The following is a 14825-nucleotide window of genomic DNA, read 5'->3' on the forward strand; positions in this document are numbered from 1 at the left end:
ATTATATAGATAAAACAGTCGGCTTTTATCGAAAATTGATTTAATAAAACTCGACTATGTTATCGGAATGAAATATTTCAGAGGCTACCTGCTGAAAATAAATTTATCCACAAATAAAATATTAAGCTGCCTCGGAATTCGAGTAATTTGTTAAATCCGATGATCCGGTAATAGTTGATTCCATGGAAAGTTGTATTTCTGTATGGCGTATTCAACAATAGAAGGTCGTTGGTACGATTCTGTAATCCTATGCTATTGTCTTTTTTACTGATGGCCTCATAGAGATACACTATTTTTATTATGATATGCAATAAATTATTTTTGGCTTTGAATAAATACTTATGTAAATTAAACGTTGCATATTGTTCCTATAAATTTTATCCTATTGTCAGCCTGCCTTTCGTTGCTGTCCCAGCAACCATTGTTTCGAATGTCACAGCTTACATTACCATAGATACGGCCAATGCACCAGTTCAACTTGATTTGTGCGCAAGATTTCGACTTGTATTCTTATCGATCAGGTTCCGTTAAAATTTTGACAGATGCCAATTAAGAAATTATCAAAATATCAATGAATCGTATACAGAAGTTACTTTACTCCGAATACTGCGACTTTGAAGATGTCGTACTCCTGGAAAGTCCATTCGCTGAAACCACGCGGGATGGACAGGGAGTGAGGCAAATACAACTTGGTAAATATCAATCGCTATATTCAAATAGTTAATCTTTAAATGACTTATAATGGTTACCCGCTTCTGTCACTGTGGATATCGATAATGTTATGGTAGTGAGGACGTAATATCTTAAAGTGCAATGGTGATAAGATGGACGATTTATATAAAATTCCTGTATAAATCGTTAGTCATTTTCAGTGTATTGCTTTTATTACTTCATTATATTATACTAATGTAGTGGGGGCATAATAATACTTATTTTTTACATTTTGAATTAACGTTATCACCAATTTTGCCATCATTACTTCAGTTAACGCTTCTAAGAACTTTTTATTGGGCTATAAGATGAGTATGTTAATTTTTGAAGCAATAAACTCGGGACTAAATTCAACATTACAATAAAATTCATGAGAAGTCGATGATTTTAAGCTATTTTTCACGAGTTTAGCTTAACATCCTGCGTAAATTTTTCTGAGAGATAGCCAAAGTTTTTGCACGCACATACTGAAGCCCACGTTTTCCTCAAGTATTTCAGCTCCCCAGTTTCCATTGGGCGTCGCTTTCACTACGGCTAATTTACATATATTTCTATGGTAATATCACAGATATTTTCTGTCCATTTTTCATTTTTATTGTGAGTTTATCGAACAGCTGAAAGGAAACGCTCTCCTTTCATTGACAGCATTACACTAACGCTTAAGCGTTTGTATATTGCCAGTATGTAAAGTCAAAAAACACCAAATGATCTAATTGTAAGCAAAAAATGATCTATCCTAAAAATTTGCAATTTCTGCGTACATGTGCGTGTTGATGGTTGTAGGCCACACGGGGCTACTCAGGGCCGCCGCGACAGACAGACTATGCAGCGTTCGGGAATACTCTACTCGTGGTCGGCGAAACAATTACAAGCGGTGGCCGTGAAAATAGCCGATCTATAATAGCAGTTAATTAATGGAATTATCATGAAAAACAGACGTAACATCGTACTTCGGCAATGCGACCGATTTTGGTAGGTACCTTGAGGAGGTTGGCGCAAGAAACGAATTCAATCTTAATTTAAAAATTATACCCTTCTATATGCACTTTAGCGAATGGCGGCCAAAATATGGTATTTCCTGAAAATAACATTTGCAATCCTTGTATGTATTTTAACAGACTCTCTGAGAAGAAAAACTTTTATACGCATCAGAGAAGCTTTGATTTATCTCGCAACTCGCAATGTCTTATCCTCAAATATAATATTCAGGGACGTACGAGTACTCGAAAAGTCGAGAGTCGAGTCGAGAAAAGTAGTTGGTACTCGACTCACGTATTTCGAGTAGTATTACAAATTTCGAGTCGAGTAGTCTCGGCTACAGAGCTATCGAGGGCAGTAAGTTCGGAAATCTGCCGACAGGAGGCACTACATTATTGCCATGAAGCAAATGCTTTTCCCGTGTATCTTTCATGATCTATGGCTTTTCTTTAGGCATCTTTACAGCAGTTTGGATACATATACATATTGTTTAAATTGACGACAAATCACTAGAGATTAATTAATTTCAATTGTGCTGATGGAACTGTTCAAGACACATTAATTTTCATTGATCTACTAATTCTGATTTCAATACCATAAAAGCTCCTCCTTATCTTTTTCCATTAAGCATTCAGAGTAGAAAATTCACAAGTTGATTGGAAAAATGAGGATAAGTTGGTGCATGCATTAACATATGGCCAGAACCAAAAATTACCAAACTCGACTCGACTCAGCCGAGTCGTGTCGAGTTAGGTCATTTCCCGAGTAGTTTTCAACTCGACTCGAGATAAAAAATTACTACTCGCACATCCCTAATAATGTTGTTTTCTTCGTCTTTCGTTTCATCCTCGTGTGTTTAAACTAGACTTATCCGCTTTCCGATATGGCTTTGATGCTTGTGCAAAACGTTAAAAGAAAGGCATTAAACATTTTTTGGTATCTAAAGCGGGTTGAGTTGAGCCAGTGTGAGGGGAAGGTGCGGTTAACGTAAACAAAACCACCTCAATTAAAAACAACAGTATATTTTCGCGGAGTAATGTTACAGTAGACGCCGGTTGGCGTGGCCACAATTGCGTGCGCTCAGTAGCGTGGTTAACATCGGACTCCTCGACCATCTGGGTCGCTTTTTGCAGCATCAGAGTTCTTCCCCAAGCCCTTATCTGCTGCGGTATCTGGCGTCTCTGAGATCGTTTGTCGTGCTTTATCAGCGTAGTCTCTGAGACATCGGACCAGTTGTTATCGGTTGTTATGGCGGCGCCCAGTCAGCGGCGTGGGTCTATCATAGCGACCTCTGGCGGCAACGTCGATAAACTCTCCCGACAATTGCCGATCGCCCGGCGCACCAACGGCTGGCTCGCGGATTTGAAATTGCGCCGCCACACCACCCCCTCCGCAGGCTTTAGGCCACTAAAGATGTTTGAAAGAAAGAAAAGTTTTCGTTAGTGTAATTCAAGGGGTCGAGGAAAAGAAAGAAAAAAAAATGGAGCTACGGTGAAGCGGGCTCCGCCAGTGGCATTATTTTTTTTTTTTTTAAGTATATCGCCTAGATGGCGAACTCCTCCAGGTGCCTGGGGAAATGGACCCTTCTCCCAGAGCGGGTTACTCGTGGCGCCTGGCTGGGATGGGACAGCGATGTCGCCGGAGAGTCGATGGCAGCCGGCGTTGTTGAGCTGGCTGGCGGTGGTCCAGTTGTACCACCGTCGTCGTGACGTCCGTCCGCTGCTGCCAAGGTGTAAGAGGGTTTCAGGCGGTCTATGGATATCGCCTTCTCTTTGCCCTTCATGTCGACCACGAAGTACTTGGCGTCGCGGCGGACGACGCGGAAGGGGCCCTCATACGGCGGTTGCAGGGGGGGCCGTGTGGCGTCCGTTCTAACGAACACATGAGAGGCTGACTTCAGGTCCTGGTGGACAAATACTGGCCTCTCTCCGTGATGCGATGCGGGAACGGGTTGGATCCGTCGGAAGTGCCGGCGCAGCTTCGCGACGAACGACTCGTCCTCGTTCTCCGGTTTGTAAGGAGCGAAGAACTCTCCCGGGAGGCGAAGAGGTTCTCCGTAGAGAAGCTCTGCCGGTGATGCGCCGATGTCGGCTTTCCAAGCTGCTCGAATGCCGAGAAGCACAGCAGGTAGAGTGTCGTACCAGCTGTCGGTCTCGTGGCACATGATAGCAGCCTTCAACTGCCGGTGGAATCGTTCCACCATTCCATTGGCAGCGGGATGGTACGCAGTGGTACGGAGATGGCGGGCGCCGGTGAGCACGGAAAGCCGGTGAAAGAGAGCAGACTCGAACTGCCGGCCTTGATCCGTGGTGACTCTCAACGGGGTGCCGAAACGTGAGATCCAGCCGCGAAAGAACTCGCGTGCGACCGTATCTGCCGTTGCGTCAGATGTCGGAATGGCTTCAGCCCATCGCGAGTAGCGATCAACACAGGTTAAACAGTAGCGGTAGCCATTGGATACTGGCAGGGGGCCCACTATGTCGATGTGGACATGGTCAAAGCGTTGGGAAGGGGGAACAAAACTGCCTGTGGGGGACACTGTGTGGCGGTGCACTTTGGAGCGTTGGCAGGGGATGCACGCTCGCGCCCAGGTGCGGCAGTCCTTCCTCATCGACGGCCACACAAACCTTTCGGACACAAGTTTTGTGGAAGCCTTAATTCCGGGGTGGGATAGTTGGTGAAGCGAATCGAATACAGGTTTACGGAACGGCTCCGTTAGATATGGCCTCACAGTAGGAGTCGAAACGTCACACCAAACGTCACTGTCGCATCCGGGGACGCGCACTTTCTTTAAACTGAGGGAATTGTCATTATTATCACTGTCAGCAAAGAACTGCGCCTGCGAGCGTGCCAGCGCGTTGAAATCTATACCACTCGATAGTGCTTCCACTCGCGATAGCGCGTCAGCGACTACATTGTCACGACCGGCGACATGCCGAATATCCGTGCTGAACTGCGCAACGTAATTCAAATACCGGAACTGCCGGGGGGAACACTTTTCGGGCTTTTGCTGGAAGGCAAACACTAGGGGTTTATGGTCTGTGAATATGGTAAATTCACGCCCTTCCAACATGTGCCGGAAGTACTTCACCGCCTCGTACACTGCAAGGAGCTCACGGTCGTAAGGGCTATATTTACGCTGGGGTGGCTTCAGCTTACGAGTGAAAAAACCAAGGGGTTTCCACTCGTCACCCTCGCGTTGGTTTAAAGCACCACCAATAGCATTATCTGATGCGTCACAAAATAGGGCCAGTGGCAAACGCACATCGGGATGTGCCACAAATGCCGCGCTCGCGAGAGCGTCCTTGCAATCGTTAAAAGCGCGGTCTAACTGAACCGTCCACTCGATACCATCACTCCCCTTCACACCTCCCTTCAACACTTCGCACAGGGGGGATTGCACTTCAGCGGCATTCGGAATTAACCGTCTATAAAAATTAATTATACCAAGGAACTGGCGTAGTTCCTTCACTGTTTTGGGTATGGGGTAGCACTTTACCGCGTCAATTTTATTAGGGGTGGGTTTTACACCGGAGCTAGTCACTTTATGCCCTAAAAAGGTCACTTCGTCAACCCCTAACACACATTTCGCCGGGTTAATCACAATCCCGTAGTCACTTAATCGTTTAAAAAGGGCACGCAAATGGCACTCATGTTCCCTGTCATCACGCGATGCGACCAGAATGTCATCAAGATACGCATACGCGTGATCGAGGCCTCGTAGCACTTCGTCGATGAAACGCTGGAATGTCTGCGCAGCGTTGCGCAGGCCAAAGGGCATGCGAGTAAACTCGAAGAGGCCAAAGGGGGTGGTGAGAGCGGTTTTAGGGACGTCTTCGGGGGCCACAGGTATTTGGTGGTAAGCACGCACTAAGTCTATCCGGGAAAACACGCGCTTACCGGCTAAGTTATGGGCAAAGTCCGCTATGTGCGGCACCGGGTAGAGGTCAGGAATGGTGCGCGCGTTCAGGGCGCGGTAATCACCGCAAGGGCGCCAGTCACCATCCTTTTTAGGCACCAGATGCAGTGCCGATGCCCAACAGCTGTCGGAGCGCTGCGCAGTGCCGTTCCGCACCATCTCCTCGAACTCCTGTTTGGCGATGTTCGCCTTGTCCGGTGCAAGGCGGCGGGGCTTGCAGGCGACTGGTGGACCCGGTGTTGTCTTAATGTAATGCACGGTCGTGTGCCGAAATTCGCAGGGGGTCCCAGATGGCCGGGTGATCTGGGGGAACTCAGCCAGCACCGCGTGAAAGCGAGAACTGTCAATGACAGTCTTCACCTGCGGGTGAGGAGAGGTCACTTCACGGCCGCGCGTCGTCAAGGAGGTGATGCCGTCAATTAATCTACGTTGGCGAACGTCGACCAGTAGGTTATAAAATGATAGGAAGTCGACGCCAATTATCGGCCTGTCAACGTCCGCGACGACGAATCGCCAGCGGAAGTCGCGTTTGAGGCCGAAATTTAGTGCCAAGTCGAGCCACCCGTACGTAGAGATCACGGTGCCGTTCGCAGCGAAAAGTTGATAGGCGGCTAATTCTTTCCGTCCTTTCACTTGGGCACGCGGATACACACATAGGTCGGAGCCTGTATCGACCAAAAATTCCGTTTTTGTTGCGGCATCGATGACGAATAGGCGGCGGGGCGTAGAGCAACGGTCATCGGCCGCCATTAACCGCTGCTCTTCGGGTTTTCCGCCACATAAGCACAGGGGGGGCGGCACTTGTGAGCAGCAGCACCAAACTTCCCGTGGTAATAGCAAAACCGCGGGTCACGGTTTCCGGATGGGCTGCGATGGCGAGGGCGGCTCCTGGAGCGCGAGCGGGCGCGGTACCTTTGAGTGCTCAACGCTGCGACCTGCCTCGTTAGCTCCGCCATTTGCTTCCGAAGTTCCGCCATTTCGGAATTCGCTTCGGCGCTGGCGACCTGAGGTTGTGACGTCACCTCGCATACCTTGTCGGCCAGCTTCGCCAATCCCGCCAAATCCGTGGAATCCTGCGTGGCCAAGATCGCTTGGGCGGAGGATGGCAAGCGATTCACCCACAAAGTCCGCACAAAGTCGTCGGGTACGGTATTACCCGCAAGAGAACGGATGTGGCGGAGGAATTGGGACGGCTTCCGGTCCCCGAGTTCCTCGTGTTCGAGGAGTTGGCGGATGCGAGTCTCTTGAGAAGTGGACAAACGCGAAATTAGTTCGTCCTTAATGCGTTTATAAGGGGTTTCACTGGGGGGGTTCACAATAATATCCTCCACTTCCACGGCGTGGCGGTTGTCCAGTTGAGCGACCACGTGGGAGAATTTTGTGAGTTCGCTGGTTATGCCGGCGAGGGAAAACTGCACCTCCAACTGGCTAAACCAAAGCGCCGGTCGTTCCGGCCAAAAAGGTGGCACACGCATCGCTACACGATTAACAGAACCTTCGCCGGTTGGCGGGACTTGGTCCGGGGGAGTCGCCATTTTGGACGCCAACTAACACGATGCACAAAAATACACTTAAACGCAATGATCACGTCGGGGTCACCACTTGAGGGGAAGGTGCGGTTAACGTAAACAAAACCACCTCAATTAAAAACAACAGTATATTTTCGCGGAGTAATGTTACAGTAGACGCCGGTTGGCGTGGCCACAATTGCGTGCGCTCAGTAGCGTGGTTAACATCGGACTCCTCGACCATCTGGGTCGCTTTTTGCAGCATCAGAGTTCTTCCCCAAGCCCTTATCTGCTGCGGTATCTGGCGTCTCTGAGATCGTTTGTCGTGCTTTATCAGCGTAGTCTCTGAGACATCGGACCAGTTGTTATCGGTTGTTATGGCGGCGCCCAGTCAGCGGCGTGGGTCTATCATAGCGACCTCTGGCGGCAACGTCGATAAACTCTCCCGACAATTGCCGATCGCCCGGCGCACCAACGGCTGGCTCGCGGATTTGAAATTGCGCCGCCACAAGTGCATTGAGAGACATTTTGATCGTAATAATATCATGCCAAAGCAAATCGGAATGTGGATGCATCTTCAGCGTTAACTAAGTGATCATGCCGAAGGAATATAGTTCGGTTGAAAGGCAAATGGAATAGGAAATGGCAAAAAAAGCTTTTAGGAATAAATTCTGTAGAATGTCAGGTCTACAAATATATGAAAGGGTGAAGATGGTTGAGTCGTGTTAATTGTACAAAAAAATGTCAACATTTAATTTTTAGGACTTGCTTTCCTCCGCTATGAATTCTTCTATTATTTTGGCAAAAGTTGCAAACATTCTGTTAATTGCTGAAATGAGTGTCATGCTGTGTTATTTTTGCCACGAATTTTATTGCCAGCTATTTATCAACGCATTTAAAAATGAGTATTTTATCAGCACATAGACACATTATATAAAGACGTACGTCATACACGTAGTCAGAGCATACACGCACATAGATACATTATATAATGACATGAGTCATACACACACTCAGAGCACGTACCGTCATACGTGTAAATAATGTCGAAACATGCAACATACTTACTCCAAATCATAAAATTCCTCGTTGCATTAGCAGAATTCATTATGATAACACATTTTCCTTTCATCTTACTTCAGAACAGTTTTGTCTTTTTTATGTGAACTCCCTCAAATTTTCTCTTTGTCCTCTTCTTGCATCCTCTCATTTGGTCCTCTCTGAATCATTCCTATTTTTGCATCAATCATCCAAGGAATACACATAGTTTTGCTCTTTTGATGCGAAGAAAACAATGAATATGTAAGAATTGAGAAAAAAAATTTCAGCATAGAATAAAATTAAAACATTTTCCCATTACACTGCTCTTTAGCATCATTACCCGAAAATTGTCCAAGTTTGGTTAAGTTTTCCGGATGAGGGATACTCGTAAACAAGGTACCCGGATCCAAGCTGGGAAACAACCTGTCGAGTAGTATTTCACTAGCCTGCATGCATCGTCGGGTGCCGGACTTTCACCGATGAAACTTTGTTTTCTTGCTCGGCGTTCTTCGAAAAGTTTTTTCTCCAGTCCATTCTTGTCGGACGGTCATTGACCTCTTTTAGCCAACCAGCGTGTCCATTTTCACTGCGCAGTATCTTACTCAAAATATATCATGCAGTGGTTATTTTTCGTGATCGACGGCTGAGATTTCCACCGTGTACGTTTACGGCAACAAGCTGGAGAGTTTTTTTAAATGAAAACATCTGATTTCAGTGTCATTCAGCAGGCCCCCAATCAAAGCGTAAATAAATACCGAACGCAGTCCAGGCGAAAATTTAAATGAATCTTGATTTATTCCAATAACACGAAAATTTTTCTTGCCTTTCAAGAGACGCTTTTGGTGTGGGTGGGCTTTTGATGCAGACACTAATCCTAATTGTGGAGCGAGAATAAAAATGAAAAATCTAACATAACTAAAAGAGAAGTCTTCTTTAAACTCTGAGGAGGAGACGGGACAACTTTGTTGGCCACATTTTGAGGCACGATGGCCTGATGAAGACAATCGTAGAAAGACGGGTGGAAGGGAAGAGGGGCAAGGGACGGCCCCAAATAATTTACATAGGATAAGTTATAAAGGATACAAATGAGAAGTTATACGTCACTATGAAAAGACTAGCGTATAGGAGAGAGGAAATGAGAGTTGCGTCAGACCAATGTTAGGATGAAATGCATTACGACCCACATAGCATGTTAGCTTATGTCAAGCTTGATTTTTCCTTGCCATGTCAAGGTTGAATTTTTCAAGCCTGAGTCCAGCCTATGTCAAGCTGCCAAACTTGATTTTCCCTTGTCATGTCAAGGTTGAAATATTTTCTGGTCAGAAAGCTCAGTCACTCACAAAACTCACTTACAACTCACCACTCATATATAACACTAACTCACTCACCTGTGGCTAGCAAGAGCACACAGTGTTATACCACCTTTTATTACCAGCTTGCATTGCTATGTGGGAAGGTGTCATACCCTTGATTCAGGCTTGTTTTTTCAAGCTTGCAACAACCTTGACTGGTGGAGACTAGTTAGCTTGATTCAAGCTTGAATCAAGCTAACAGGCTTGTTTTTTCCAGGTTGCTGCAAGCTTGCAGCCTTGATCAGTCAAGCTTGAATCAAGCTTGATTCCAGCTTGCATTGCTATCTGGGGACTTATGATGAAGATAAATTTATTTTATTTTACTCAACAAAACCAGTTTCAACGGGGCTCACATCATCGCCGTGACTTTAGAGGACAAAGGGTAAGAACTACTTGAGTAGAAACAAATCAGCCATACTATTTGGGTGAGAAACTTTGCAATCCTCCTTTCGTAAGGCGAATTTTATCATGAACGTCGCGGAATAACGTTTTAATGTGAATGGGCCTTGTTTTTATTTCACTTGGTATTTATTTTTCGATATCTTTGCATGGCCTGATGAAATTTTGGGGCTGCTCTAGACCCTATAACCTTTTCTCTAGCCAGGTGTGTGCATGTACGGTGTGTGTATTTTTACGCATACTCTTATTGGGTTTAATTTTTTTGATTACGAGCAATGACGTCATTGCAAAATTAGCTGTGCCGGAACGCACTTTCCTTAACTTTTTTATAAGTATGTGGGTTTATTTTATTACAAGTTATTATTTACATTTTATTACAAAATTTTTTTATTCGGTCACGAATGTATACATTAGAAATTTTGTGGCAGCAAAATTGATAAAAATATTATTTAACTATGATGTCTGTTGTTAACCAGTGCTGGAACGGCGTTCCGGCGCGTTCTTGCATCATGACACCACTGATGAAGAGTTATTGTGATGAAACGGTGGTCTGAATCATTGCATTATATTGATTCGGACGTCATCCGCAGGCGGAATACGGGCTCCCGAATCGACTGTTATTATTTCGAAATACCTTTTTTCATGCTATCTTGCTGTCATCATTCTCTCCGAAATTTGTATTGTTCACACAGAATTTGGCGAGTAGGTGTATAAGTTTGTTCTATCGAATTGCGGAATTATTGGAATTTGTCCTCTTGCCCGATGGGAAGATCAACGTGCTACCCATACTTAATTGCTCCCCTCAATTCCATACAATCGTTTTATGATAAGGAAAAATAACTGATGATTATATATTGCGTAATTAAGTCTAATCTCTTGTTCAGTTATTATGAAGTGGGTTTTTCGTCCTGCAGTTGAAATGTGTGCCCCTGTCTCTTAAATTTACTATGCGAGTCGCTTTTTTGGATGTGCGTTATTTAACGGCATTAATTTATTTTGACCAACTCAACCATTTATTTATTTATTCATATTTTTAATAAATACTGTTTTGACATTTTGCTATCGACAAATTGCGAGTAAATTTTTTTATACTCTTTTAAGCTAGGTGGTATCAATAATGTTCATTGCGTCATTACATTTTTTTAAATCATATATTTTTTTACGATACCAATGAAATGGAATGAAGATTTAGGTGCAATAAAAGGCCATTTTGTTTCCATATTGGTATAACTCCTGCAATTTGAACGCCAATTTCGCCCTTTATATTCTTCCTGACCTTTAGTGATGCTTTTTCATAAGTGTACCTTTCATCTCTTGGTTACTGCTTTTTGTGAAACCTTACTTGCATATTTGATGCGATTCCTTTAACTTAATGGTTTTTTAAATTTAAAACCCAAATTTTTTTCTTATCGATAAATAGTAATTCAGTGAAAATTTTGAGGAAAGGAAAAATATTAAACTGTTGTATCAAGGTAGTTTAAGTGAAGCATGATTGATTATCATACGCGATAAACTTAATATATTTTAAGACATCCTACCTTTTTTCACGTATTTAATATGCTAAGTATTTTCATTTATCCTGAGATATACCTAAGATCGCAATTTTGTTCGCAGGTATTGCCAATAATTTGTTTCTAGACGTACTAGGATGACACACTTTTAAATAGATCAAAATAGGGAGGGCATTTTCATGCTTGCAAACAGTTGATTATCTCCTTCACATCGCCATCCATGTACCGTTATGTTGACTATACTTACTGTATCACTGTATTGTAGACATATCGTGATTGCTATCATGAAGTGCTGTCACTAATTCCATTAGTTGAGCTGCCACTGGGTTTTTAGACTTTCACATATTTGCGCCCACGCATTCGGGATATCGAATCAAAATACTCGATCATAGTCAGAATTTTTCCTATGAAAAAATATCATTGTTTAAAATATTTAAAGATGCGTGTTTAATTGTTGTATTTATCTCTACTTTATCGAATATTTCGAACACTTTTTCTTTCTTCCGAACTTTTGAAAACTTAAACTCGATTTTTTCTGGCTTTACTTGGTGAAAATCCATTCTGAACAATAAAAAGTTATGGTACTTTTGAAAAAATTAGTTAAGGGTCTTTTTTGAAAACTTACCTGAGCAGTAGTGTACATCATTAATTGCATAAGACCCACTTCGAAATAGTTCATTTATCCTAATAACTTATCAAACAACCAAGTAATTCCGAGGGTTTTTTCCGTTCTATTTCCCCTAATTTTCGTTGGCATTTTTTTCTTTTTCTCGAGTAATATATATCTTGGAATTTTCAATATTAATTACGTCATTCTATAATATTCGAAGTGTTTTGTTTTAATTCCGCATTGGCTTTAATATTTCTGCTCTATTTACCCCATCCAGAATTGCCAACCCTTTACTCCTCATTAATGTTTTATGCTATCTTCAAAATGCGGAAAAGAAGCGATGTTGAAATAAACACTGCCTAGCCTCTAAACAGCTGTCTCTAGAATTTTCAGAGCAGTGGCGGATACAGATGGGGGCGCACGCCCCCCCCCCCCCCTTGCGGGGCCGTCCGCATTGCCGACCATTGTAGAAGTGAAATTGTAACTTTTTCATATCGTAATATATATTATTATATTATATGATTATTATATGCGTGTATAATGGTTTAAATAAAACTTTCTTCAACTTCGCTCGTGGCTTGATCAGTGGCGGATACAGAAAAAAACTCAAGGGGGGGGCGCAACATATCTTGAGTTGTCTTTACTTTTATCGTAATAAAATATGACCAAGTCACAGGCAAAGTATATGAAAATTTTATTTAAAGTGATTATAAACATGTAAATGACAATTACATCTTATGATATAAAAAAGCTACAATTGTGGTTTTGCAATGTTCGGCAATACAGGCGGACCCGCAAGGGGGGGGGGGGCGCCCCCTGTGCCCCCCATCTGTATCCGCCACTGGGCTTGATTAATTTTTTATTATGATAAAAGTGAAGGTAGCTCAAGATATCTTTTGCGCCCCCCCCCTTGAGTTTTTTCTGTATCCGCTACTGATTTTCAGGTGCATAGTTATTATCTCCCGTGCATTTCCTTGTGGTTGTTATAATTTCAATGTAGATTTCGCAAAAGTGTGCGCTACTTCATTGCAGATGAATGCTTCTTTGAATTTAAATGAGTTTCCGATTTTTCATTGACTATAATTTTCATAGGACACTCGCGAATATGAGTAGAGCACTCTTTTATATTATGCTAGATCGCTAAATAATGCTATAATTCAATACTAATTTCAAAAACTTTAAACCAGTGCAGTGAAGCGTGTTGAATCCTTTTTTAAAAAATATTTATGTGGAAAAGAGCTAAGTACCTTTCTTTCATATTCGAAAAAGGTGCCAGATTTCATTCTTTCTTTACGCATTATTCATTTTCATTTCTATCCAAATCTATCAATTCCTAAGCTATCCAATTCGGTGAAATATTCGTTCCTGCTCCGGGGGATAGGGGATTGCAACGGTCTTCCTAAGGAATCCTTCCAGCGCAAATATGAAGTCCTTTATGAGAAAGTTAAATACGGTTGAATTGTAAGGGTCTTTTCATCTTGTATGTTTAACTATGTTTGGATTAACGTTTATTTTGTATTACTTTTTAATGTGTATATATGTCGCAACCAGGCCGAACGGTTGACTTACAGCTTTTCTTTAATGATAATATCTTAATAAACTATTTTCGTTTGCAGGTGTGACTCCATCCAAGTTAATAATTGCTGAGGATTACCTGAGATGTGATTCCGAAATCGAAGACTCTGATGATGGGAAAAAGATATTTTTTACCAAGTTCCTGGTTTCGCCAGATACGGATCCGGATACAGAGACACTGGAGCTTGTCAGCGTCATACCCATAGAATGTGTTAACCTGAGCGTGTTCCACAGACGCAAGAAACACACTCTCAAAGCGAGACTCTGCAATGGACAAGTGCTGTACTTCGAGTTGGGGGGCTTTCGAAATCGTATGGTAAGTTGGAAATTCCCAAAAATATTTGAATTAGATGCAGAGAGGATTCTTGGATTCTCCACCGGCTGAACCACATCTCGCAAAATGGGGCCAAAAGTTACTTCATCGATTCCATCTGGAAATGACCGTTTCCAATAATTCATAATACATACTATCCATCGTAGGCGGATCTGGGGGGGGGGCACGGGGGCACGTGCCCCCCCTCACCAGGCCCTTAAAAATATGCAAAGTTTTTAATACTGTCCCATTATCATTGCTTTCGTTTTGTATTACGAGGTATCCTTGTGCCCCCCAGAGCAAAATCCTGGATACGGCCTTGCTTATGCCCCCCCCCCCTGAGAGAGAAATCCTGGATCCGCACCTGCTATCCATAAAACAATAGATAAATCATCTTTAGCTCTTATGTCTGGAAGTGTTTAAAATACAAGGTTATAATAAAGTAATGGTGCGATTTCAGAAATTAATTGGAAGACAGTAAGGATGGGGTGGCAGATATTTTTCCGAGGCTGCCCGATCCCAGCCTGAGTGCCTTGTGGAGGGCACTTCAAGTACAGCACTCGGTCCGTCGGATGGGATGTTAAGCCGTGGCCCCCTTGGTGCCTTTCGTTGGGAGGAGGCTAATATCGACTTCGGGTTCTCTCTTGTAGGGTGACTATGGGCGCATTTGTTAAAATTTATTAATAATTCAAAGAAAACGTATGAGACGACAAATTCGAAAATAAAATAATATAAACCGAAAGTAATTCTGTTTTCATTTAAACCATGTTCAAAATCGCACCATTATTTTATGACAAGCCAGAATGTGAGCAGAAAGGATTCTCGGGCTCTCCACCGGGTAATTGGCCGTATGTCTCCCGACGTTTCGAAGAGTGACTTGTCTTTCATCTTCATTGGATCTTCTGAAT

The 14825-nt window shown here is 43.3% G+C and overlaps 1 protein-coding gene across 1 annotated transcript in view; it reads left to right on the forward strand.

The window, feature by feature from the left end:
• The first annotated feature begins 464 nt into the window (after positions 1–464).
• The window catches only part of LOC124162451, a 45464-nt gene continuing 31103 nt past the window's right edge, over positions 465–14825 (forward strand). The window contains exons 1-2 of the mRNA XM_046538991.1: positions 465–692; positions 13646–13920. Of these exons, the coding sequence (XP_046394947.1) occupies positions 572–692; positions 13646–13920 (396 nt within the window). The 5' untranslated portion in view covers positions 465–571. The remainder of the gene's footprint in view (positions 693–13645; positions 13921–14825) is intronic.

The sequence above is a fragment of the Ischnura elegans genome, chromosome 7, assembly GCF_921293095.1.
Source record: "Ischnura elegans chromosome 7, ioIscEleg1.1, whole genome shotgun sequence".
NCBI classification, from domain to species: domain Eukaryota; kingdom Metazoa; phylum Arthropoda; class Insecta; order Odonata; family Coenagrionidae; genus Ischnura; species Ischnura elegans.